Source organism: Crinia signifera, chromosome 2 (assembly GCF_055691185.1).
Source record: "Crinia signifera chromosome 2, ASM5569118v1, whole genome shotgun sequence".
Taxonomy (NCBI): Eukaryota; Metazoa; Chordata; class Amphibia; order Anura; family Myobatrachidae; genus Crinia; species Crinia signifera.
Window position 1 is genome coordinate 357,141,219 of NC_139218.1, and position 27,620 is coordinate 357,168,838.

Sequence of the window (27,620 nt, forward strand, 5' to 3'; positions counted from 1 at the left end):
TTAAAGTGTTCTGCTAAATGTATTATGTGAAGGGAGCAGACTATGCAAATCATATCAGTGTTTATAACAGAAATCTTTCCTCTGCTTTCCTGTTTATAGCTGTCACCATGTCATGGTGGGTCTAAATCAGACTTGATTGCAGGGCAAATTTGCTCTGAAAATGGGCAAAACCATGTTGCACTGAAGGTGGGGCAGATGTAACATGTGCAGAGAGAGTTAGGTTTGGGTGCGGTGTGTTCAAACTGAAATGTAAACTGTAGCGTAAAAATACAGCAGCCAGTATTTACCCTGCACAGAAACAAAATAACTCTCCAAATCTAAAGCTGGCCATACATTAGAACGATATCGGGCCTGAACTCTCGGTCGTGCAATCGATTGTGTGCATGTGTGATCAGTCGGAGATCCTATGCGCATTATAGCGCATACGATCGCTCGTTTCAACAATCATACAACCGGCATACGATCTGCAACGTATGCAAGGGTCCCTAATTTATGGTGTTACATGTTACATTTGCCCCACCTGCAGTGCACATGGTTTTTCCCATTTCGAGAACAAATTTGTGCTGCAATCAAGTCTGAATTAGGCCCTAAGAGTGGATGCATTCAGTGAAAACATCCAACCTATGCAGTGCTTGCTTTTGGCGCCACATGGTGGCCATTCTAGGTAAATGCTTTTCAATATTCAGATTCTATGATCCTGAACTTTTATTAATATTATACCTAACCTAAATTTAAAAAAATTTGTCACATAGGAAAAGTATTAGCATTTTCATGAGCTGGCAGCCTATCAATTGGGGAGGCAAGATAGAATTGAATTTTGGTTCCCCTATTTTGCTGAATGTCAGCCCCTCAGGGGCAGTAAGACTTAATCAGACACACCACCTACTGATAACAGAGATGTCCGTCTGTCTGTCTTTTATAGATCGATCTATTTATCTATCTATCCCTATATACAAAAAGACACTTAAGCACACATTTATGTAAAAACAGATGACATTATGGTAACTGCTAAAATTTGTGAATCAGCAGAACAATATAAGGGGCCCATTTACTGTGAACTGAGGTTAAGACTTGAGAAATAGGATTTCTTATAGCGCCTATTCCAACAATAAGAAATTAATTTCTGCCAGGATGTAGAAGGGGGTATGGATCATTAGGTCACCAGCACGTTGGTCGACAGTCATTTGATCAACCCCATTAGGTTGACATGAGTCTAGGTCGACATGGGTTAGGTTGACAGGGTCATTAGGTAGACAGGGTCATTAGGTTTTTCAAAATTTTTGTCCCGAATGTCGACATGGACACTGAAATGTAGCACTGCGTCCGCTCGCCATGCTTCGGGCACGGTGCCTCGTCTACACTCAGCACACTATTTTATTATCCCACCACGCACTAGTGGATGGTAGGGCATGAAATCCTGCTGTGCTGCCCGGACCAGTGACCTCCTCCTCCCTAGCACCCTCTGGGTGCAGGGAGGAGGAGCCCAGCAGTCCCTGCAGCCATCTGAGCAGTAGGGATGGCCATCATTGCCATTGCCATCGATGATTGCCATCGATGGCAATTCTGCAATTGGCCATCAACAGTGCTAAACTATACAATCGATGACCATCGATATTTTTACATATCGATGGTCATCCATTGTGTTTGATTGATTGGCCTGTGGGCCAATCAAAACACAGGGGCGGGGCTTCACGGGTGTCAGGGGGTGGAGCTATATTCCGTGTCCCGGCACTTTGAAAGAAAAAAAAAAAAAGCAAAACCATCTGGTTCTCTCCATCAATGGCAAAAGTATTCAATATCGTCCATGAACCATTGATGATTTTGAATCATCGATGGCCGATGGCCATCCCTACTGAGCAGGAGGCTGCCGGGCACAGGAGGAGGGGGAGAGCTGTGGGGTCCCGCTCAACCTCCACCGGCTGCTTCGCAAAGGGCAGCTCTTGTCCCAAGAGCTGCCCTTTGCTATACTAATCGCATATGTTAGTACATATGCGATTAGTATCAATGCGATGTGCGGCGGGATGTACCACAATTGCTTTGTACATTCTGCCCAGAGAGAGAAAGGAGAGCCGATAGAGAGAGAAAAGAGAGCAGAGAGAGACGGCGAGATTTACTAAAGGGAAAATGCCGTAAAACCCCCGTTTTACGGCATTTTCCTATGTATCAATATACGTCCGCAGCGTTTTCGCTTTGCAGGGTATCGCCACCCTCTGGGTGGCGATACCCTATAGAAGCCTATGGGCTTCTTTCGCCGCCCGCCGTACGCCGTCCGCGCGCCCACCCCCTCCCATCCTCCTGTGATCATCTCCTCCCCCTGGTGTGACAGCCGGCAGGACATCCGGCTTCAGGGGGGAGGAGGAGACACAGGGGGATGCTGGCAGCCGCCGGTAGGTGACGGAGACCCCTGCAGCCAACATCACAGGTATCGCGGGGGTCTCCGTTACCGCAGCCCGATGCTGGCCGCATATGTTAGTACATATGCGGTAGCATCGCGGCGGCTGCCGTGCGAAGGGCGGAGATGTATGTTGATACATCCCGCCGAGAGAGAGAAAGGAGAGTTTAGGGAGAGGCAAGAGTGGAATCTCAGCAGAGAGAGGAGAGAGATGAGACAGGAATCACCGGGAATGTCCCACTAGAGGGAGTGCCCTCAGTGCCGGGCAGCAGTAGCAGGTCCCTTGGAGGGAGTGCCCTCAGTAGTGCTGGGTGGCAGCAGCGGAAGCGCTAGCAAGCAGCAAGGCCCATTGTCAGCTTCTCTCTTCTTTTTCTTGTGCCGGGGCTGTCACTACATCGTGACGTCAGGCCTCGGAGCATCAAGAGAGGATATGGCAGACGGGACGGACTGACCACATTATACAGTGCTTTAAAAAATTATATGATCGAGTGAGTGTCAGACAACTATAAGTATTCCTTTTCTCTTTTTATTGTTGTATCCTTCATTGTAATTTCTGTACATTAATGCCTACATACAATGTGTACATCTTATATACCTATATGTTAAAGACATACCCAGATTGTTACATGAGTAAAGACGAAAAATATCATTGTAACTAGTTTACTTAACAATACTTTATTAACACTTTGTGGAACTGTTGAAATGCTCTCCTCGTTTCAATGTATACTCAGTATGCACATCGTACAGTGCTATTGCTTCAATAAAAATATTTTAAAAAATAATAAAAATGATATGATCTTCAGCAAAGAAGTGGTTTTTAACCTATAACCGAGTTCTTTCTATTTAGTCATGTCAAGTACCGCGCTTATAGAACATCTCAAACCCTTAAAAGTCTGTAACAATAAGGAAATGATTAATAAACACTAACAAGGTAAACAGTCAAAGGTTATTTAATTTTGTAAAGAAATTGTAACATTTAAAATGAATGAAACATTAGCAACCTTAAAGAAAGAATTAAGATACAGATTACATGTTTAATGTCACAGTATTTGCAACTGATATTCCATTTATGGTATAAGCAGTAACGGAGTGAAGGTTCCACTGACTGTCTTTATATACTGGCCCATATCGCTTCCAAATAGGTATACAATGTAATGGTTCAGAATCCCAGCCAGACTCATGGCGAACAGGAAAAATATAATCCGCTTTCCGAAAACATAGCCGGGAGTGCTAAGACAAAATGATAATTAAAAAGCACAGTTAAAATATATAGCAGTAGCCTAAATACATTTTAATTAAAATATATATTTATATAGAAGAGTCTCCCGCCCCTCCGCTTCATATAGCAATTATGGGCAGTTCCCCATGAGAAATTCCCATTGCTCAAAGCAGGCCTGCCCCAAGTGACTAGGTAGCTAGTGGGGCTTATTCGGGTTCTGGTGCTGATACAAGCATGTGCTTTCTTTGCCGCCATATCAATAATTAAAGATGTAAACTTCTTACATAATGGCCTCTGTGTGGAAATGTCGGGTATTTAGGCCCCCCATACACTAGTTTGAGGTATCGCATGCAGCCTTATCATATGCAGTCCCATTCACTGCCCAAGGTTCTGATGTATTGTTAGTCCAGCAGCGACCATCTCCTGTTCCTATCTGATGCGTGGGACCGCGCATCGGATCAGAAGTAAATGTTATACGATTTGACACTTTCACACAATTTATCGACCCGATAGGTTGAAATCGTGTAGAGAAGGGCCAATTGGTTAAAGATAGTCCCACTACAAACAGGTTGCTTTAACTGATAGGGGAACTGTCACTTCCATGACTGGTTTAAATGGGGTATAAAAGATAGAGGCTTTATCTAAAGCCCCATACACACTAGAGGATATAGTAAAAGATATCGCTCAGAAAGGACTTTTAATATGTACGTTTAATATCATTATCGATGCTCACTCCTGTGCATTGTTAACGACCCCTCCTGTCTGTTGAACAATGCAGGTCAATTTGGCGATATAGTCAAACGACCCACATGTTCAGCGGGTCCCGGTGATGTCACTGAACCTATAGTTTACTGATATCGTTCTGTGTAAACACTCAATATGTGCGTCCCGCGGCTGCGGCCAACATTGGGTAGTGTGTATGTGTAGGAGATCTAGGTCACTGTCATTCTCTACCCTGACACGTCTCAGAATTCTGTGTCCACTTGATGACTCTTTACTGTGCCTGTTACGGTATTGAGACTCCTATGTTACTGAAAATTTACCTGTTAAACCAAATAAAACTCCAATGTATCTATACCTGGCTCGTGTCTACCTGAGAGATCAGATGAAGTCTGCACCCTCACAACATATAGCTGCAACCTTGTTACAAGACAAGCGACATTAAACAGTACTGAGAGAGTGAAGCAGTCAGTGAAATATGATGTTACCTCTGTGTCTTCTCCCCCAGGTAACCGACAAAGTACTTCTGACGGACAAATAAATACATGAGGCCAGCAAAGGCGGCAGGTGCTAAATTAAAATATAGAAATAAAATGTTCAGTTTCACACAGAGACTTGAGTAAAGCAAGAACCAGTAGAATCAAAGCTAGATAAAGAGATGAGAGATAAAGTACCAACCAATCATCTAATGGCATGTAACATGCTGTGGGTTGAACGCGTTTTACCACATTATCATATGAATAAAAACCCCTCCGCCGGGGCACCGCTGTAGAGGAATCCGCCAGTTTCTGCTGGCGATATGCTATAGAAGCCTATGGGCTTCTTACTGCAGCAGGATCCCTCCCAGCATGCCCTGCGGCTGGACCCGGCGTTCTGCGCATGCGCAGACAGACTCCCGGGTCTCAGACATCGCAAGGGACAGCTCTTATTGCAAGAGCTATCCCTTGCTTTAATAATCGCATAAGTTAGAGCAGGGGTGGGCAACTGTTCTGGCTGGGGGGCCGCTTAAGAATTCCCGTAAATATTCGAGGGCCGCACACAAAATATCTTGTGTGTATATATTAAGGGCCACAAAATTAGATCTACCTGCCAATGAAAGCCTAATACAAGAACCCTATGGGTACCTTTTCTCTCCTGGCTTAGTTCTGTCATTTCCTCTGCTGCAGTTTCCATGGATGGTTTCATCCCATTCACCAATGCTTTTTAATTCTCCTTCCAAACACTTTCTTGTGTCTCTCTTGCAGTGAATTTGTTTCCCTGCCTCCTATTTACAGCTGCAGTGATTGAGTGCTTTTGTTCTGTACTACTCTAGATCACAGCCCTTTCCAAGATGCAGACTTGCCAGCTTCAATTCCTCTCTGCCTACACTGGTCTTCCAATATTTCTGCCAGAAATCACGTCATGCAGAATCCCTTTCTAGAAAATGGCCATTTGTGCTTGATTGTAACCAGATTTACATGCGCCCGCCATAACCTGACTGCACCCGCCCTGCACAGCATTGCTAGGAGTGTGGGAGGGGACGCGGTCACACCAACCAATGGCGGGGAGGCGGCTGCCACAGCTGCTGCGTCACCGCATCCCCTCCCACACTCCCAGTGATGCTGTGCATGACGGGTGTAGGCAGACATTAGCGACGGCACCGCACTTTTTTAAGCCCTGCGTCTGCCTGTTAAATGACAAACGGCCAATGCTAGTCGTGCCGCTTGTCATAACAATAGAGGTCAGCGTGGCGGGCCAGACCTGAGCGTCTCGCGGGCCGCCTGTTGCCCACCTCTGTGTTAGAGCATATGCGATTATTAAGAATGCGGTGCCCGGCGATACAGGGCAGAGGATGTTAGAACATCCCGCCCTGTAACTCTCTGCAAGGTTTGATAAGTCTCCCACTAAGGGGCTGATTCAGACTTGTTCCATAAGGTCTGAATTCGACCCCATCTCCGATGGTGGGGTCGTGTGAATGCGCATAGCCGCACATGCTCAAACCCCCGGAGCGAATGCAATTTACCCCAATAGTAGCTTCCCATGTGTATGCCATCAGCTAATTTCTTGCATAAAGCACCAAATTAGTCCCGTTGCCGTGTCATCTGCCCTCTATCTATGGTGCTTGATATTCCCAGAGCAAAAAAGTTATTTATGCTGGGGTTCTAGACAGATATAAACAGCCAACCAATCAGCTCATACCTGCCAGCTCATACCTGCCATACCCCCATTAGGCAGAGACAGGGACAGTGGTAGGGTTTTTGGCATCACCCTGCAAAATAGATGTGCAGGGCTAAGGTGGAGGTTAAAATGTTCCACCTCGCCATTAGAGGTGGTGGAACTCCGTTCCACCCCGTTCCCCCTCACTTTAACCCCTGGTTCTAAGCCATCCTTTTTAAACAGGAAAGATTGCTAGCTTATGTTACCTTGGCTGCAGAATATTCCAGCACACCACAGCACAGCCAGGAATGTAGGGTAGGCATCTATGCAGTTTTGACTGAAAAATATAAGAAAAAAACATCCAGAGGAAAGGAATTAAGGTTAATTTCTGAAGCACGTTGGGCCAATGGTAACGCATGTAACTAATCATTAGAGTGGACCAGGTAGTATACCTTACCTGGGCCACTGTAAAGGTACACATATTTGGGTCACCTTTAAGCAGTAAAATGTTACGTAGGTGGCTGTATACACAAGCACACAATATAGAGGGAGGGATGACCGGGGATCATAAGTAACTGCGGTACTTATGAGTTATCCGGGCGTCCGATTTTTAAATCGGGTCGGATCGGGACATCGCATCGCATCGCATGCGACCATCGGATGCGATGCGATGCGATGACCCGATTTTTCCATAGGAATCAATGTTAAAATGGACTGAGTCCATTTTAACATGGAATTCAATGGGAAAATCGGGTCCTTTTCATACCCCTACTATCCAAGTGGGCATGGAGTTGGATATAAACCTGTGGCGAGCGTAGCGAGCCACCGAGCCCGAAGTGTGGCGAGCGTAGCGAGCCCCGCGAGGGGACACGGAATACCGTCCCCTCGCGGGGCTCGCTTCGCTCGCCACGCTTCGGGCTCGGTGGCTCGCTACGCTCGCCACAGATTTATATCCAACTCCATGCCCACTTGGATAGTAGGGGTATGAAAAGGACCCCTTTTTTCCATTGAATTCCATGTTAAAATGGACTCAGTCCATTTTAACATTGATTCCTATGGAAAAATCGGGTCATCGCATCCGATGGTCGGATGCGATGCGATGCGATATCGCATCGCATCTGATTGTATGCCTTAACAGGCATACAATCAAAAAATCGGGAGCCCGGATAACTCATAAGTACCGTAACTGCTCTTGCACAGGACCTGAGCAATGTCATAAAGCCAAGATGGCCTATGTACCCATCACATGTGTCTAGTCTACATGACCTGGTGAACTTAATGTGCTATGCAAATATTTGCAAACCTGTACATGCATAAAATGTTGTGTCGTTACATTTGTTTACATATGCAAAGCAATTTCCACTTAACAAGAATACAGTAATACTCATTGCTGCATTGCATATCAAACTGGTAGGCCTATAAGGGGGCAGAGATTTGCAAACATGGTTGTGGTTTAAATATGAAAAAAAAGGGAGCTGATGGGGGAGGGATTTATTGTGTGGGTTAAGGGAAGCAGAGGGGGTGAAGTGCTTTTTCAGTCCTGGTTCAGAATGTATAATTGTTGGGAGGTGGGGTAAAGAGGGGAAGCGGTTTGCCCTTGCTGAGTGGGTGGGAGCTTATAGTACAGGGGGAGTAGGTGAGCAGAGGGACACGTGGCCATTATACTCTGCATATGATTTACATTTTGCTTATCCAGAGTGCTCTATCTTATGCGATAAAGTGCATTTTAAAAAAATGCAGTCCAGGCAATGTAATTAAAAAACTTTGAACACAAAACAGAGACACATGCAATAAACACACATCAGATTCCACATTTGTCACATGATTAGTCTAAGGGGACAAGTGAAGAGTCCGTCCTGACCCCGGGAGGGGGCATCGGCATCTCCTCTGCTAGCTTCTACATCCATGTGCTCATAACCGGTACCCAGTTGGCTGGCTGGACCAATGTTTATAAGAGCCTAGCCTATCACTTTGCTAGTAATCAGTAACATCACTGAAGCAATGTATAATTAATAATAAAGTGGCAGTGGTGGCACAGGGTTTGTGACGCCACCTGAGACCACGTGACTAGGGATGTACATCAAACATCAATGCTTTTCTTTGATAGTCTATGGCCAATGGCAGAGAACCAGATGGGTCACTGCCATTAATGGTAGCCGGAGCCCGATGTTTTTTTCCCCTGGTGTTTACAGTGCTGCACAGAGATGGCGGCTGCCATGGGTGTGCATGGGCCAAAAACACAATGGTAAAACCATCAATGGTACCATATAGTGTAGTTGATTACCATCAATGGTCTGTGCTTGCACCACCATTAATGTCAACAACACCCTAGCCCATTTTTTACAAAAGGCTGACTGCATGCGCATATTCTGAAAAGAGGCGTGGCATTGTGGAAGGGGCATGGCCATGTGACACGCTACTAAAGGAGGTATGGCCTCACAAGTGAAGCCCCCAATTTACCTTGCTCTGGGTGTGTGTGCAGGCTGCCCCGGGTGCTCTCCCAGCACTGCCGGCTACTTTTCAGTGACAGGAGCTGAGTGCTGCAGGATAATGTCACAGTGCTGCACCCGGAGGAGACGGCATATTGGTGTCATCCCTTGGAAGACTGACACCAGGGTGCGGCCCGAACCCTCTTGTGATGTGTCTGAGCAATGTTTTTGAGATTGCATATGCTAAAGGCTGATTAAGGCTGTGAACTGGCTGCATATACAGTATAGTGGGAAGGGGACAGCTGCTTTTGACTTTTGTGGTTACTAAGCTGTATATATGTATAATTCAAAACTGTGTGAGAAGTGATGCCGATTTGAATAGATTTGGAGAATAGATGCCTGGTTAAAGATATCGGCCCAGATCATGTTCTGTTATTTACATATTGTTCCTGTTACAAATCTGTTAGACAAAAAGCCAGTAACCATGAAGAAGAGTATTAACTTCCCCTAATTTCCTTTCACATATGACTACTGTACTGTACTGTAGCTGTCTAAAGGGGATACATACGAAATTCCTACAGAGGTCAGGAACATATACTTACCTTCCCCCTGCCCCAATCCCCCCCCCAATGCTCCCTCGCCACATGCTAAACTGCCCCCCTCCCTCCCCCGCCCACAGCCTATCTCCAGAACCCTGCTGTAGAGAAGTGCACCAGGGCAGAGTAAGGCATGGCGAGCACTGATTGGCTCACCTCTGGCTTCTCCTATTGGCTCCCGATTCGGGAGCAAATCAGGGCTCCCGTATTGGGAGCCAAATCAGCGCTTGCTCTGGGAGACTCAAACTGCGGTGCTTTGGATTGTCGCCCGAATTGGCGACAAATTCAAACTGTTGCCCCGACCGCCGCAATGCTCCGTGCCGCCTTTTTCCTATACTGTCAGCACTGGGATCGGATATTTGATCCCAGCGCTACATGGAGCTGGGTCCCGCTGTGGACACAGGGGAGCTGTCCCAGCACCGGGGCTCTTCTCTACACTGCCACCTAAATTTGTTAGCCTAACCATCCTTTCTAAGGGGGTAAATAAGACCTCGCTAGGCTGCATATATTTGCTGGAAAATGCCCCTCCCCCACTGCCCAAATCACCGCGCTACGACGTGAGTGGATGTGTATATTCACACATCCGCACGCATGCTGCCGCAGAGAGGAAAAATCATTTGATGGTTACTCACCATCGAATGATTTTTCCGCTCCTCGCAAATAAAAGTAAGTCTGGACTTACTTCTATGCTGCACTGAGATGGCCAAATTAGGGGCGGGTGCTGACATCATGTGATATCAGCCGCCTGCCCCATGCAGGCGCAGGCACGCTTGCGTTTGCTGGGGTCCACTCTGCATCGGGGACAGGTCTCAGTACAAATTTTGGCTGCAAATCTATTATGCGCTATTACACCTTAATGGAAAACAATCAACCCAGCTTCAGGGTATTTATATGCCCGTGGCAGCATAGCTAGATAGCATAGAACAAGCACCCAAGAAAACAAATAATTGGTAGAATACCTCTGCATAGGCACATGCAGGGGAGTACAATTACAAGTGCCTTAAATTATGGAAATAGCTCTGGTATATAATATGATCAATAGAGCTTCCTCCACATCATGCAGCCTGATTCGTCACAATCAGCTTGGTTTGATGTCCCCTCGGGTCTGATGCGCGGTCCTTTGCGCATCGTACCCGAGCAGGTGGCTGGACGTGCTGGCCGTCCGAACACTCATCCTGGGACCTCCTTCCCGTGCAGCAGGGGGTGGGCTGCTGGGTCTGGCCAGCTGGTGGTGGTGGCAGGGGGCGAACAGCGGGGTTCAGTCCGAACAGCAGTGACTGGAAAGCGCCATCTGTGTGGGGCAGGCAGCGAGGTTCCTGTGACACTGGGCATTAAGTCAGCACGGACCGTGCGGCTGATGGGAACTGAGTAGCGATATTTGCTGGGCGGCGGCACGGGAAGCGCTGCTGAAATTAAAAACACTGGCCAGATGCTGATTGGCTGAGATTCAGCGTCTGTAACCCTATGCCCCCCTAGTGCCTAAACCTAAACAACCCCCCCCACATACACATACTTCTGTTTGGCATCCCGGCAGTTGGCATTCTAATATTGGCATCCACATTGTTGTTAGGATTTTGGTGGCAGTCTCCTGGCGCCGCTGTTACACGCTGCTGCATTGTGAATGTGTGTTATAGGAGATTGGCTTAGCAGTGGTGTTTTAAGGCATTGATAGAATGAAATGATACAACAGACATTTCGATTTTGATGTTTGTGTAAATCAGGCTACTTTTATATAGTCTAGGTTCTTTTATTAAAAACACTTTATCTAACATACAGTTGTTTTTTTAGAATTTTCTTCTTGCAAGAAGGAGATAAAAACTAAATAAATTTTAAAAAATGCCTAAAAAGGTATATACTGTATATGTCTGCATATGTATGATGTGGCGCATGCCCAGTTAGCTAAAAAATAGCTATATGCACCTGCATTTGGCTATATATTTCTGCAGGTTTTATGGACATATACAGCATTTTGTGGCACACATTTTGTTTGGATCACTGAAGTGGGTGGTTTTAGGTTGCTGGCCATTGCAGAATATTAAAATAGACTGTTGGCAGCAGCAGAATTCAAAAATATAATGTTGGCAGTAGCAGAATTCTACAATAGAATGTTGGCAGCAGCTCATGGGTCTCAGAGCTATGGACAACTACAGGACAGGCGCACTGCTTAAGCCTATGCCTGGGAAGCCTGGGGGTTGCAGGTTCAAGACCCACTCACTGTTTGTATCTCATGGATGTAGGTCAGTATTGTGACGCAGTGCCTGTGCCTCCATCTGGGAAGCCTAGGGTCTCAGACGGTTACTTTTTTTTCATGGCAAATTACAAATGGAATTGTAGCTCGGTACTTGTTTCCTAGCAGGGCGGCCAGATTTCCTACGTACGCTCAGTAGTTAATTTATTTAATTTATTCACTGCACTCTGAGTGAAATCGCATTGCATAGCCCTTTTTTGTGGTGTGAGATGTGAGATGAGATCTCAGTAGTTCATATGGTAAAACACCTAAAACAGCACCACTCTCCACGTCACCCCGAAGCGTGGCGAGCCCCGCGAGGGGCAGCGGAACGCATACTCCGACCTTTTCATACCCCCACTATCCACGTCGGCGTGGAGTTGATTTTATATAGTGTGGCGAGCGCAGCGAGCCCTGCGAGGGGACGCGGAATACATGTAAAGTAATCAGCGTACCCTCGCCTTGCTTCAGGCTCGCCACACTATGTAAAATCAACTCCACGCCGACGTGGATAGTGGGGGTATGAAAAGGTCGGAGGATGCGTACCGCTGCGCTCTCCACGCTTCGGGGTGACGTGGAGAGTGGTGCTGTTTTAGGTATTTTACCATATGAACTACTGAGATCTCATCTCATCTCACTCATCTGGGATGCGATTTCACTCAGGGTGCAGTGAATAAATTAACTAAATAAATACTGAGATCGCATCGCACACATCGCAAGGCACAAAAAGCCATGCGATGAGATGTGCGATGCGATTTCACTATGCAGAATAGCCCACTAAGCAAATAGCTTAGTGGGCGCCCTGCTAGGAAACAAGTACCTGTAGCTCTTATTAGCAAGATCTACATATCTAGAATATTGTATTATTATCATCACTACAGCCAGGGCTTAAAGTGGTCCTGGAGAGGTGGTGGAACTCATTTCCCCTGTCTCAGTCTCCCCCCCCCCCCCCCCCCCCCTTCCCCATTAGACTGAGACCAAGTCAGTGCCGGGGCATTCGGGACCCACTTCAAACTGTAAATTTGTGCCCTACCTGCCATACTTAATAAAGGGACAGTGGTTTCACAAGGGAGGGGTGTGGTCACACAAAAACCCTATTCATAATATGCCACACAGCACAATCGTATTTACCACATGTAGTGCCCCTGATTCATATTATGCCACATATTAATCACATTATGACTCACAGTAGTGCCCCTTATTCAAGTTACGCTACACAGTCGTACTCCTTATACATGTATGACACACATACATGTATAAGTAGAATATATCATCTTCAGCATGCACAAAGCCTTCTTCTCTTAGTGGCTTTTCTTCACTTCAGTGGCAGTGATGGCATGACATCACATATACCGCGCCAGAAAAGCAACTGTTGGGTCCGGCTTTTCTATTGAAATTACTGGCGGTAGGTGGGATGCCAGAGGCGGTATTGTTAACGCCGCCATCCCCTACGCCACGACGCTGAACGCGATCCGTCTGAAGGGACTGGGCATGACATTAGGGAACATTGATTCACATTATGACTTGCAGATGTTGGCAGAGTAAAACATATTTTGTTAATGACTCAAACAAAAAAATTCTAAACAATTTTGCAGGTATATAAAATGTTTGTTGTATTTATTGTGTTTTTTATTTTAATATATTTACCTATTTAAAAAAAAAAAAACAATTGGCAATGATAGAAAAAAATTCAAATACTGAACCCATTTTAAATGTGAGTATGATATCTGTAAACATGAAAATCTTTTTATACTACATATTGCTCTAAAATCAGTGGCGTAACTAGAAATTTTGCGCCCCCCTGCCAAAAAAATTCTAGCGCCCCCCCCCCCCCCCCGCCAAAAAAATTCTAGCGCCCCCCTCCCCCCCATAGATGATGCTGACACAGACATATAGCCACTGGTGCACACATGAAAGCTGACACAAATGCTGGCACTAGCACACGGACGTTGATAAGCAAACAGATGTTGACACAGACACAGATGCTGACACTTGGACATTGCTACATGGACAGATGTTGATGACACACGTACAGACAGATACTAACACACTGGCAGACGCTGGTACAGAGTGAAACACGGTTTCTGACACACAGAATGACACAGACACATGGAAGCTGACACAAATGCTGACGCAGACAGATACTGATGTAGACAGATGGGTGCTGACACAAATGTGGTCACAGACACAAAGACAGATGCTGACCCATAGACACTGACAGATGCTGATACATACAAACACACAGACAGTTGATGACACATGGAAAGATGTTGACACACTGATGCAGACATTCAGTGACACACAGACACATGCTGACACATGGACAAACACTGGCACTTACCATTTTGCATGTACACAGGCTGGCCAAAGCTGACAGAAATATCATTGACAGATGAGAAGAATGCAGGGCCCAGGGGGTCCCTGCGCTTGTGGGAAGACAGTCGCCGGGTGCCTCAGCAAAGGGGGGGGGGGGGGGGAGAATCACCACCGTCAGGTGCCAGAGCGGCGGGTGTTGGGCAGGGAGCGCAGGCACTGGATGTATGTGCGCGCGGGGGGCTGCCTGCAGCTTGGTATAAAAACAGCAGCCGGCAAACGGAGCAGGACGGACTCAGGGGAGGGTAATGACAGGCGGCAGCCTGAAATGAGGCTGGAGGAGCACAGCCACGAAGGGGTGGGAGTCGGGAGTTGAGGGAGCGGCATCTCAAGACTGCAGGTACACTAAGTGCAAAACAGCAGTACCTACAGTAGTAGTTATTAGCACGTGGCGCGTGGGAAGCAGTAGCAGCAGAGGTCCAGGACAGCACTAGGGACAGGCAAGTGGCCGGCCCCTCCCACACTCCCAGTAATGCACTGCAGGCGGGCGGGCATCGGCATGTGGCATCAGGGGGTATGTGCAGGGGAACAATGCGGCAGCTTAAGAGCGGCCGGAGAGCAGGCACAGCCCCCACAGGTCACAGCACAAGGACCCTGCGCCCCCGTGGCACCGGCTCCCCCCGCCACCGCTGGGGCTGCGGAGCGGTAGCTACGCCACTGTCTAAAATGATTAAGCGTTGTAATAAAACAACATTACTTTGTCACATAAACTCACTTTGCTGTGTACACTTTCTCGAAGCTGGGGGGAGCCGATCCTCTGGAAGCTCTTTGAATGATGGTTCTTTGATTCATGTTCCACTTTAAACGCAAATGATACTAAAATATGAACAGAGCAGACAGTGATATACCTGGTATGTACATAAACTAGCAGGAATAAAAACATGCATATACTGAGTACTGATTCAAAGCAAATGATGATGTCTAACAAGAAGCTGGACGTGGGTGGAATAAAAATCAGGTTGTGTAACTGTTTAACTGTATAGATAAAATATCAAGATACAGCTGTGAAATAGGACACTATTATTATTATTATTATTATTATTATTCTCCCTGTGCTTGCCTGGGTTTTCCTCCGGGTACTCCGGTTTCCTTCCACAATCCAAAAATATACTATTAGGTTAATTGGCTCCCTACAAAATTAACCCTAGAATGCATAGGTGCCGATTCTGTGGGTGCTTGAGGGCCCGAGCACACACGGAAATTGATGAGCACCCACCCGCTCAGCAGCGGCCCCACTCCCCCTCCCTCGTCGCTGGCACAGGTACTGTGTGGGCATTTTTGTACCTGCACTGTGGGGGCATATATGTATTTGGCCCTGTGGGGGGGGGGGGGGGGGGGATTTTTGTGCCTGCACTGTGGGGGCATTTATGTATTTGGCACTGTGGGGGGGGGGGGATTTTTATACCTGCACTGTGTGGGCATTTATGTATTTGGCACTGTGGGGGCATTTATGTATTTGGCACTGTGGGGGCATTTATGTATTTGGCACTGTGGGGGGGGGGGGGGGATTTTTGTACCTGCACTGTGTGGGCAACAGCCCATCTTCAATAGAACTCCCATCTTAGTAAATTTACCCCTAAGCGATCCCGGGCATTGCTGATATTGCGAGATATGCTATTCTGCCCCTGCTACCTTATATATCGTGCCAGATGTATTAAACCCTGAAAAGTGATAAAGCAGAGAGTGATAAACTACCTACCAACCAGCTCCTGACATTTTTCAACATGGCAGTTAGGAATTTATTGGGTGGTACTTTATCACTTTCCACTTCACTCTCACTTTTCAAGGCTTAAATTGTACATCTCCTCCTATAGAGGCCCATTTATTATGTAATATTTGCAGCTAAATCCCAAAACACCCGGATATCCGGATATCACCTGAATGTATTGGGAGGGACCGCAGCAGGAATCTCCGTTCTCTGCTGCGATTCCTCCTGCTCCGCCACATGCCACATTCCCAATAGGTTTTTAAGGGAGACGCAATGCTGCCCGATGTATCAACATCGGGTTCCTGGGCTACCACCATTCTGCGATGGCGGTAACCCATTATAGCCTTTGGGCTACAGACCACACTGCCGCCATCAGCGCTAACCGCGCATGCCCAAACCCCCCCCCCTTCCCCCAGCACCCGGCTGTGTGCATCACAGGGACGGGCTCCTTTTGAAGCCTTGTCCCTGTGTGTGCATGATGACACATCCATGCGATAGTATCACATATTTCAATGCGATACTGGGCGGTAAAATTCCGAGGTGGAACTACCATTGGTGCAGCAGGTGCATTGACACCCACTGCTGTGTGGCATATTGTGAACTTTGGTTGGAGGAGGACCCAAATTATATTTTTGACTACTTGTGCAATATCTGGGCGCCCGATTTTTTATCGCATGCCTTAACTTAAGGCATGCGATCAGATGACATGTTAAGTAATCCGCATCCCCTCATGGCGTGGCGTTAACAATGGGGGGCATTTCACATAGAAATTACCCATCAGGGTGGGTATACTATTAAAATGGGGTCTGGGGGGCATTTAACAGTGGACCCAATGTAAAATCGGGTCTCAGGGACCATTTAACATTGGATCCAATGTAAAAATCGTGTTGGTCGCATCGCATCGCATGCGATTTGGACCCATGCGATGCAATGCAACTGATTTTTCCGACCCAATGAAAAAATCAGGCGCCCAGTTATTACACAAGTACCTATTTTTGCACCTGGGCCAAACACTTACATGTTCCACCACTGGGTCCTATAACAGTGGTCAAACTTTTTTTCCCTTGGGTATCAGTGATTTTTCCATGGCACCCCTAGGCCAAAAGTTTCTTATTGAGAAATGCAGAAAAATATTTCAATTGATTGTGAATTTGACAAAATAGGTGTAAAAATTACCAAGCAAACATTTTTTTTCCTCATTATGGGCCAGATGTATCAAGCTCAAAAAGTGATCAAACAGAAAGTGATTAACAAACAGGCAATCAGCTCCTACCTGTCATGTTACAGGCTGGGTTTGAAAAATAACAGGTAGGAGCTGATTGGCTGGTTGTTTATCTCTCTCCGTTTTATCACTTTTTGAAGCTTGATACATCTGGCCGTATAATGACCTGTAATGTTTAACTTATATAGGAAATAAAATCAAGTCTTAAAAAAAAACATCTATTCAAATTTATATAACAAATGTGAGCGACACTAGCATTTTTATCAGATCTTTTGCACATCTGACATATGTTGAATTGAGTAAATTGTGTTTATATGTCATCCTTATGGTCCGTTATTTGGTAATGGACAGGATTCACTTCTGTTTGTTCACATATTTTATGATGGGAAGCCACAAGCACTAGATGTTACATCTGCCCCCCCCCCGCCAGTGCACACGATTTTGTCCATTTGAGAAGGAATTTGCCTTTGCGATTGAACCAGAATAAGGGCCGATGAGTTGTAACCCAGAGCACAACACTGCTCCTTATCCTGGATCCCTGTACCCGCTAGAGCAGGAAGCACATGTTGATGCTGGTGGCATTTGATTACAGGTAAGATTGTTAGTGATCAGTTTTTAAGTATTTTAATGTTTAGTGCAGGAATAGGAGAGGAGAGATGAGTGAGGAGGGAGGAGGAAGGTGACATTATGGAGCAACCATGGGCTGTTTCCCTTTAAGCATATACTGGCCATTAAACAGTAATAAGGATTAAGCTGCAGCGCTAGGCCTTCAAATAAAAGTAGTCCCATCATAATGACAGCATGATCACCAGCTTCCCATAAATCATAAGTATTAAAATTGCATTACTATTTTACACATTTATGATTTATGATTCCTATAGGAAGCCAGCTCTTTGCCTATTGCAGCCTGCCCCGGACTGGAAGTCCCAGGAGGGAACACCTCCCAATGGGACTGCCTTTACTGTGGGTGACTGGCAGGTTGGACTTCCAATAGAATGTCACTGCCAGTCGCAGTGAAGCCAGTGCAATCTCCCAGACTGCATCTGACTTCAGTGAGGCAGAGCAGGGTGGTAGTTTTTTACTGGGTGGCTGCAGTCCATAGGTAATATCCACCACTGGTCGGAGCTCTCCTGAAAGTGGTAGTGTAGGACATAGAAGGCTGGTTTGTCCCAATTTAGTAGGCCTGATGTCAGGATGTGTCTCTGCCCAAGTCTGACTAAGCTATGTTATTTATTAATATTTATAGCACCGCCAGGTCTCAATGTACGCAAGTCATAGGGCAGTATTCAATGAGACTGATTCGCCATGTTCTACGGCGAATGTGTGCTATTTTCGTGCTCTAAGGTGAATCTTTTTACTGAAAAACTGATTCGCCCCATTCAACATGCAATATTCGCCGGCGGCGAACAGTGAATGACGGACAATTAGTCGTCTGATAGTCGCCTTAATTCGCTGTGGTTTTTCAATGGGTTTTTCAATGTGGTTCGCCGTGAGTGATCAGATGGCAAATTGCTTTCTACAGTAAGTTATTTTCTCCGTCTGTCACCGTGTAGCAATCGCCATCTTTTTATGGTGAACTGAACTGTGATCTTTTAAAATAAAGGGTTCTTTGGTACTTGTATATTATCACGGCGCCCGACTACGCTATGTTTTCAATGTAACCTAAGGTATTTTGTCAGCGTAGCCAGCGCCGTGATAATACAGTTGTTGATTGTGTGTGTGTCGTGCTTTATACTTACCCTCCTCCAGGCCGGCCACCGCGTCCATCATTCATCACGATCCCCGCTGACTACCCGCGATCCACCGATGCACGGTCACTCCCCGGCGGCACCGTTCAGTCCCCCTCCTCCGGCAGTCACTCCCCGGCACCCGCAATGTACGTAATGTACAATGTATGTGATTCAGCGTAGTGCCCTGCATGGTTTCCCTGCTCCCCCAGCAGCACTACGCTAATTGCGTACATTGTCCGCTGCGAGTGCCGGAGGAGGGGGACTGAATGCTGCCACCGGGGAGTGACCGTGCATCGGTAGATCGCGGCGAGTCAGCGGGGATCGTGATGACGCGGTGGCCAGGCCGGAGGAGGGTAAGTATAAAGCACAACACACACACACAACACAGATTTCCCCCACTAACAACGTCATATCCCCACTATCCACATCATACCCCCAGTATCCACGTGGGCGTGGAGTTAATTTTACAAAGTGTGGCAAGCGCAGCGAGGGGATACGCGTCCCCTCACAGGGCTCGCTGCACTTGCCACACTTTGGGCTCAGTGGCTCGCTGCGCTTGCCACACTTTATATCATTAACTCCACGCCCACGTGGATACTGGGGGTATGACGTGGATAGTGGGGATATGAAGCATTGTGTATTCTCACAGCTCCAGAACAAGTTACGTAGTTTACGTAGCCAGCATAGTGGTGTATTGGTATTCTCAATACACCACTACGCAAACTACGTAATGGGCACCGTGATAATACACAAGTACCGTTTTTTTTATAATTTGGTGTAAAAAAATCAGTATTTTTTTTCTGTGAAGGGGCAATTTTCTATTTTTTTTACACATAACAGCCAGCAGGGGGCCAAGAGCCGCTCATTATATATTCATATATTCACTTCACACTGCTCCCTCTCATTACATATGCACTAGCGGGAGCAGTGCAGCGTCTGCCTACCCCAGTCCCCTGCCAGCTCTCCCGGGGGGCAGTTTCTGCTGCCTGTGTCCCCAGGAGCCCTGCTTCTGACCCACAGTGTCCGGCGCAGGCAGGCAGGCTTCCATCTCCCGGCCTGCTGTCCTCCCCCAGCTCTGCAGGGGTTAAAATTCACCGTCAGAGGCAGCAAGCCCCTGCGGCATTGAATACGGCGACAGCGAGGGCTGACAGCGAATGCTCCAGCCCTCCTAAACAGGATTCGCTGCACATCACGATTATTCACATTGAATACTGCCACTCTTTCATTATATAACAAAAATGGTTTTCTATTCCAGTATTATCCACATTCGACTTTATTTTAGGAATTAAAAAATATTTATAAATATGCGTGCATGTCACTACAGTACATTTTGGTCTTAAGGCCAAGGGGGTAATACATAAGAGGTTCCTATGCAATACCCCGCCAGCTCCCCAGTATTACCAGTTACATATGTCCCCAGTAGTGCCAAATGAAGATGTCTCCTGTAGTGCCAGTTACAGATGTCCCCAGTATTACCAGTTACATATCATTTCCCCAGTAGTGCAACACAGTTGTCCACAGTAGTGCCAGTTACAGATGTCCCAGTAGTGCCAGTTACAGATGTCCCCAGTATTATCAGTTACATATCATGCCCCAGTAGTGCCAGCTACAGATGTCCCCAGTAGTACTAGTTACAGATGTCCCTAATAGTGCCAGTTACATATCATGTCCCCAGTAGTGCCAGTTACAGATGTCCCTGGTATTACCAGTTACATATCATGACCCCAGTAGTGCCAGTTACAGGTGTCCCCAGTATTACAAGTTACATATAATTTTCCCAGTAGTGCCAGTTACAGGTGTCCCCAGTAGTGCCAGTTACAGATGTCCCTGGTATTACCAGTTACATATCATGACCCAAGTAGTGCCAGCTACAGATGTCCCCAGTAGTACCAGTTACAGATGTCCCTAATAGTGCCAGTTACATATCATGTCCCCAGTAGTGCCAGTTACAGATGTCCCTGGTATTACCAGTTACATATCATGACCCCAGTATTACGAGTTACATATAATTTTCCCAGTAGTGCCAGTTACAGGTGTCCCCAGTAGTGCCAGTTACAGATGTCCCTGGTATTACCAGTTGCATATCATGACCCCAGTAGTGCCAGTTACAGGTGTCCCCAGTATTACCAGTTACATATAATTTTCCCAGTAGTGCCAGTTACAGGTGTCCCCAGTAGTGCCAGTTACAGATGTCCCTGGTATTACCAGTTACATATCATGACCCAAGTAGTGCCAGCTACAGATGTCCCCAGTAGTACCAGTTACAGATGTCCCTAATAGTGCCAGTTACATATCATGTCCCCAGTAGTGCCAGTTACAGATGTCCCTGGTATTACCAGTTACATATCATGACCCCAGTAGTGCCAGTTACAGGTGTCCCCAGTATTACCAGTTACATATAATTTTCCCAGTAGTGCCAGTTACAGGTGTCCCCAGTAGTGCCAGTTACAGATGTCCCTGGTATTACCAGTTACATATCATGACCCAAGTAGTGCCAGCTACAGATGTCCCCAGTAGTACCAGTTACAGATGTCCCTAATAGTGCCAGTTACATATCATGTCCCCAGTAGTGCCAGTTACAGATGTCCCTGGTATTACCAGTTACATATCATGACCCCAGAGTAGTGCCAGTTACAGGTGTCCCCAGTATTACCAGTTACATATAATTTTCCCAGTAGTGCCAGTTACAGGTGTCCCCAGTAGTGCCAGTTACAGATGTCCCTGGTATTACCAGTTACATATCATGACCCAAGTAGTGCCAGCTACAGATGTCCCCAGTAGTACCAGTTACAGATGTCCCCAGTAGTACCAGTTACAGATGTCCCCAGTAGTACCAGTTACAGATGTCCCTAGTATCACCAGTTACATATCATGTACCCAGTAGTGCCAGTTACACATGTCCCCAGTAGTACCAAATGCAGATGCCCCAAGTAGTGCTTATAGCAACAACAACAAAAAGAAGTGCATTCTGGAAACTATGGTTTTTGGAATAATTTGGATAATGGATATTTGGATAAGGGAAACTCAACCTGTACTATAAGCAAACCCAAATCCCTACCCAACGACTGTCTTCTTACCGTTCTGTACAACGCTGATCAATGTCACAATTGCCAAAAGGACAATATTACCGATAATTTCTTGCTCCATTCCTCAGCTGTAATGGTCCTAGCACTGAGAGCTGGATAGGGGACTAGTGTCACGCTGTAATCTAGAAGAGACTGCTGAAAAGAGGAAGTTTTCTGTTTAATCTCACACATATCACTGTCTGAGTTCTGTCAGCCTGGCAAGCCTATTTGCACATGAAGAGAACTACAGTGAGGTAATCTTCAGTGCCTTTAGAAGGGGAAGCAGCAGGATTAGCTGAGAAAGTATTGTGAGATAAAGGTGCCTAGTTATCAAGTTTTTTCCCTAACATTGGGCCTTATTCTAGTTCACTCTTAGAGGCAAATTCCTTCTTAGCTGGACAAAACCATGTGCACTGCAGGTGGGGCAGAAGTAACATGTGCAGAGAGAATTCGATTTGGGTGGGGTTTTTCTTCAAAGTGAGATCTACAGTATATTGTAGTGTAAAAATAAAGCAGTCAGTATTTTCCCTGCACAGAAACAAAATAACTCACCCAAAGCTAAATCTCTCTTCACATGTTACATCTGCCCCCCTGCAGTGCACATGGTTTTGTCCAGCTAAGGAATTTGCCTCTAAGAGTGAACTAGAATAAGGACCAATATGTAGAAACTGCAGTTACTGCATCATTTTATTATTCTCCTGCAGAAAGCTAATTAGTGCTGCAGATGCGTGCTCCCGCATTATGGCTTGTAGCCACTCATTTGCTGGTATTACCAGCATTATGGTATGGTATTACCAGCATTATGGTATGGTATGGTATTACTAGCATTATAATTTATGGTATGGTATTACCAGTATTATGGTATGGTATGGTATTACTAGCATTATGGTATGGTATGGTATGGTATTACCAGCATAATGCATCATGCTATGGAAAGCCGTCCACCCCAGCAAAAATTGGTTAGACGGGCGAAAATCGCTCAGTGTGTATGCACTAAGCGATTTTCAGCCCAGGGATTTTCCCCATCATCGCTCTGCATACACGTTGGGCACAAATGCCCAGTATGTATGCAGCCTTATGTTTAGTACATAGGGCCTGATTCAGTATGGCTCACTAAGCAGGGGGCGTTCGCTACATAGCAAGCAGCATATCGTTGCACGCCACCTGGCCGAATGTCTCCCCCCTGCCGCTGCCTAATCACTTCGGTTTACAGCAAACTGTCTCTATTGGTCTGTGGGCACATGCCTAGGTCAACATCACTTACAGGCCCTATCAAGGACGGACCTATCCCATTTCTCTATTCTTTAGATGAGAACAGTAAAGTTCTTCTGGTAATGTGTGTGACCATCTCCAGGAGCGGATTGGCCAATGGGTAAGTAGGGGGAATCCCCAGTGGGAGCCACTACCTGAGGGCCCCACTTCCTCCTCTATTCGTCAGTAACTTGGTGAAGCAAGGTCATGGATGAACTTTGGGGCTTGGCTTGTTTCTATAGAAACTACAGCAATATTAGCCCTCTGGCCAATGAAAATGGCTGGACCTGACATACCCCCTTGCCCTACTTCATAAAAGAGTCCTGTTCTTTGCATTTCCTTTCTATTTCTAATGGCTGGTCAAGTCTTCCATTACATTCATTATCTACAGGGTATCATTCTAGACTATCGCTTTCCCTTATCAGACATTTTATACACCAAGCTCCTTCCTGAAGTGTCTTTCTGTCTGTCTGGGCAGAAGCTTTACAGTACTGTGAATACATGTTTGCTACAAAGGGTTTACACGCTTGCTATCTAGTTTAGGATGTTTTGTAAATAATATCAAATAACTACACAGCAAAAAGGAAACCAGAAATTTCACAAATTCATCTGAGGTTTTGAAACTTCCGTTATGTAATAATGGTGAGGCAGGAAAGGTCCCTCTGACCACGCACATCCTGTATTGCAGATCTGTGTCCCGCTGTAGTTCCGTTACTGGACATTTCTGCAAACACTTATGTCAGGCAAGGTGACCAGTGGCTGTGCAGCTGTGGTGGAACCATGTAGTACATATCAGAATCAGAATCAACTTTATTGGCCAGGTATACTTGCGTATACTAGGAATTGGACTTTGGATTGCTGTGCAACAGCCAGTTAGGTACAGTTAAACAGTGACAGATATGCGAACACATACAGGTATACGCTAGAAGTACCCTGGGGGCAGTGGCGTAACTAGAAATGTTGCTCCTCCCAGCCAAAAAAATTCTGCCCCCCTTCCATTTTTGGACAAACACACACATACACACACACATATATTAGCCAGTTCAGGAGGCGGGACGCTGCTGCTGCGCGACGAAGGTGCGTCGAAATTTTTGGGGGCGTGGCCTAATTTGGGGGCGTGGTCTATACTCGCGACTCCCCCGCGAGGCCACGCCCCCATTTTGCCGCTATGGGGGCATGACCCAGAGGCTCTGTGAGCCTCTAGCCATGCCCCCAGCCCCCTGGCTGCGGGAATAGACCAGCGTTTATTCCCCGCTGCTTAGCAGCTGACAGGGGGTACTCCCAACAGCCCCCCCACACCGCGGGACACTGCCGCCCGCGGGTGGGACAGCGGGACAGGCCCTGACAATCGGGACTGTCCCGATAAAATCGGGACTGTTGGGAGGTATGATATATGAATATCACAATGGCACTACAAAATATATTGTAAGGCAGGGCTCGACAAGTTTTTGTAAAATCTAGGAGCCAGGATGAAAGTGTAGGAGCCAGACAATCTAAAAATAGGGGAAGTGCACCAAGAATTTACACCGTAATGCCTACTACATGTCACACACCCATTACATATTATTCCACATGCCATAATGCCCATGACATGTTATGCCACACTGTAATGCCCATTTTGCATTATGCCAAATGCCTTAATACCTATTACATATTATACCACACACCATAATGCTGTATGTTTGTAGGGATCCTCTGTGGTATATATGTATGTGTGTATATCCTATGTGCTGTACACATATAGGGATCCTATGTGCTGTGTATGCCTGCTGTATGTGGTAAATATATTTTATGATTAATGTACTTGCTGTATTGCTGCATACCTCCCAACTTAGGCACCACAGCAGGCGGGACGCTGCTGCTGTGCGCCGTAGGCGCGTTGAAATTTTCGGAGGGCGTGGCCTAATTTGGGGGCGTGGCCTATACTCGCAGCTCTCCCGCGAGGCCACGCCCCATTTTTACGCTATGGGGGCATGACCCAGAGGCTCTGTGAGCCTCTAGCCATGCCCCCAGCCCCCTGGCTGCGGGAATAGACGCTGTGCGCATGCGCACAGTGTTTATTCCCCGCTGCTTAGCAGCTGACAGGGGGGACTCCCAACAGCCCCCCCACACCGCGGGACACTGCCGCCCGCGGGTGGGACAGGCCCTGAGAATCGGGACTGTCCCGATAAAATCGGGACTGTTGGGAGGTATGTTGCTGTATACTGTATACGTGTCATATGTGTTCCAGATCCTATGTAGGTGTATGTGTGTGTATATTATATATTGTTTGTGCTGTATATACTTGCTATTTTTAGGAATGGGTGGGGTATTAATATTGGGATCAGCGGCGTAACTACATTTTGGGCGCCCCCCCCGCCGTTAAAGGGAGGGCGCCCAGCCACTTACCCGCCCCTCCGCCCGTCGCGCGCCGCACGCCGCACGCCACACCAACCCCCGCAGTCTTACCTGTGTTCAGTTAAGTACGTGCTGGTCCCGGCTCCCTTCTTCTGCTATGAGGACCACCACAAAATGTCCGCCCCCATACAGCAGACAGTTTCAGAGAACTGTTTGCTATATGGGGGCGGCCATTTTGTGGTGGTCCTCAGCAGAAGAAGGGAGCCGGGACCAGCGGTACTGAACACAGGTAAAGACTGGGGATGGGGGGGTTTGCGGGGGTTGGTGCGGTGGGCGGCGGGGTGTAATTATAGCACTGCAGCCCCCGGCGCCCGCACATGCATAGCGCCCCCCCCGCGGTCGCGGGGGCTGCAGTGCTATAGTTACGCCCCTGATTGGGATGTGTATGGTGTGTATATACACCTGTCATTTGTTTTCAGCCTGGACTTACATCATCCAGGGCTTGCAAAGTCACAGGGATCTGTCACTTGTATGATCCAGGGCTGCGAGTGTAGGTGTGGCTGCAGGGCCGGGGGAAAGACCCCTGTATGAGAAGTATGTAGCCGCTATTACAGGCTCCATGTAGCTGTAGTGTCTGTCTAGGAGCAGCGGCTCTGCAGGAACTCTGCGTCTCTCAGGATGATGCAGCCAGGGAACGAAGTGCAGAGGTCTCAGGCAGCGTATGGATGAAGCTGCTGGCTGCAGTGATTGGTTAGTGTGGCTCTGAGGATTTTCATTGGCTGCCGCAGGACCTGCACAGACAGCCCGGGACTGTGAACTTAAGCTCACCTCACACACACAGCTGAGGCATAGAGACGCAGCGGGTAGCGGCAGGCGGCACACTGCGGCAGCAGTGATGAATCTGATGATTGCCAGTCAGTGTCCTGTGCTGGCGCCCACGCAGCCCCCACTCCTCCAAGCGTCCGCGGGGGCTGCCTTATACAAGCTACGCCACTGCATGGGGGATATAGACGCAGGGGGCACATACCCACTGAGCTGCACAGTGCCTAGGCAGCCATCAGCCAGAGCCAAATTTCCCATTAGGCACGTGAGGCACCGGCCTAGGGGCGGCACATGTTTGGGGGCGGCACTTGGATGCCTGTGATAGTACTGTCAGCCCAAAATGTACCAATAAATGCAAAATATCCACTGTACTGTACTATATTCCATCTTAAATAGAGTGTAAATGGATAGGACATGCAGATACAGCCCCTATAAACTGTCCTACTTAGTAAATATTATTGTTGTGCCTAGGGGCGCCCTCATCCCTAAATCCGCCCCTGCCATCAGCGGCACCACTGGTCATTGCAGCAGCCAGGTAGGTAACAATATAAGTAGGAACAGTACAGTTATCACACAGAGAACACATAGCCGCCAAGCTGCACAGCGCCTATGCAGTCATATTACCATATTGCAGTATTCTTTGCACTGAATTTTTTCTTTATTTTAATTAAATTGTAAGTACAGGAAATGATTTGCCATGTACAGTATTCACCACGTCCACTTCGTGGCCAGAGGCGATAAACATCCAGCCAATCAGCTCTTAACTCTCATGTTACAGACTGGGTTTGAAAAATGACAGTTAGGGTCTGATTGGCAGGTGGTTTATCAGCCTCCAATTTATCACTTTTTGAAACTTGGTGCTTTTAGCCCCAGGTCTATTATGATATCATTGTTTTGGGGTTGTCGTTGCATTTGTGCAAGCAAAAATTAAATAAGATTGCGCAGCGCAGCATATTCAAGGTAATCACACACGGCTTAGTATGTATGTAATTCCTTTTTCATTACATGTAAGGGTGAGCGGAATGACAATCTGAAAGGTAAGGGCAAGAAAGTGGCCCTGGATAGCATGCACGTTACCTGCTCGTTGCCAAAAGTGGGGGAACCCCCACTTTTGCGTAGTGCTGTATGTGCTGGCTTCTGTCTCCTATAAGGCAGAGGCCATTTTTGGAGTGCCACAAGTCTCTGCATATTCTGTGCGGTTGGAGACTCTGCGACCCTGCGGCGCTGCTTCCCCTCATTTCCAGGCTCCTGTTGCAGCAGAGATGGGAGGAGAGGGGGCTGGCGGTGCGATCTTTCTCCTTCTCGGCTCCTGAGGCTCGCCCTCCACCAGGTGCCGCTCTCCCTACACCCCAGCGGTACAGACCAGTGTGCTTCTGCCTATGAATCATCCTGC

The 27,620-nt window shown here is 47.1% G+C and overlaps 1 protein-coding gene across 1 annotated transcript; it reads right to left on the reverse strand.

Annotated features, from left to right (window-relative positions):
• Positions 1-2,939: 2,939 nt before the first annotated feature.
• On the reverse strand, positions 2,940-27,497 carry ALOX5AP (arachidonate 5-lipoxygenase activating protein). Its single transcript, XM_083171309.1, is given in 7 exon segments — positions 2,940-3,622; positions 4,820-4,901; positions 6,734-6,804; positions 14,808-14,836; positions 14,838-14,908; positions 21,830-21,973; positions 27,305-27,497. Coding segments are annotated over 6 exon segments (486 nt in total). The 5' UTR covers positions 21,900-21,973; positions 27,305-27,497; the 3' UTR covers positions 2,940-3,459.
• Between the last annotated feature and the right edge of the window lie 123 nt (positions 27,498-27,620).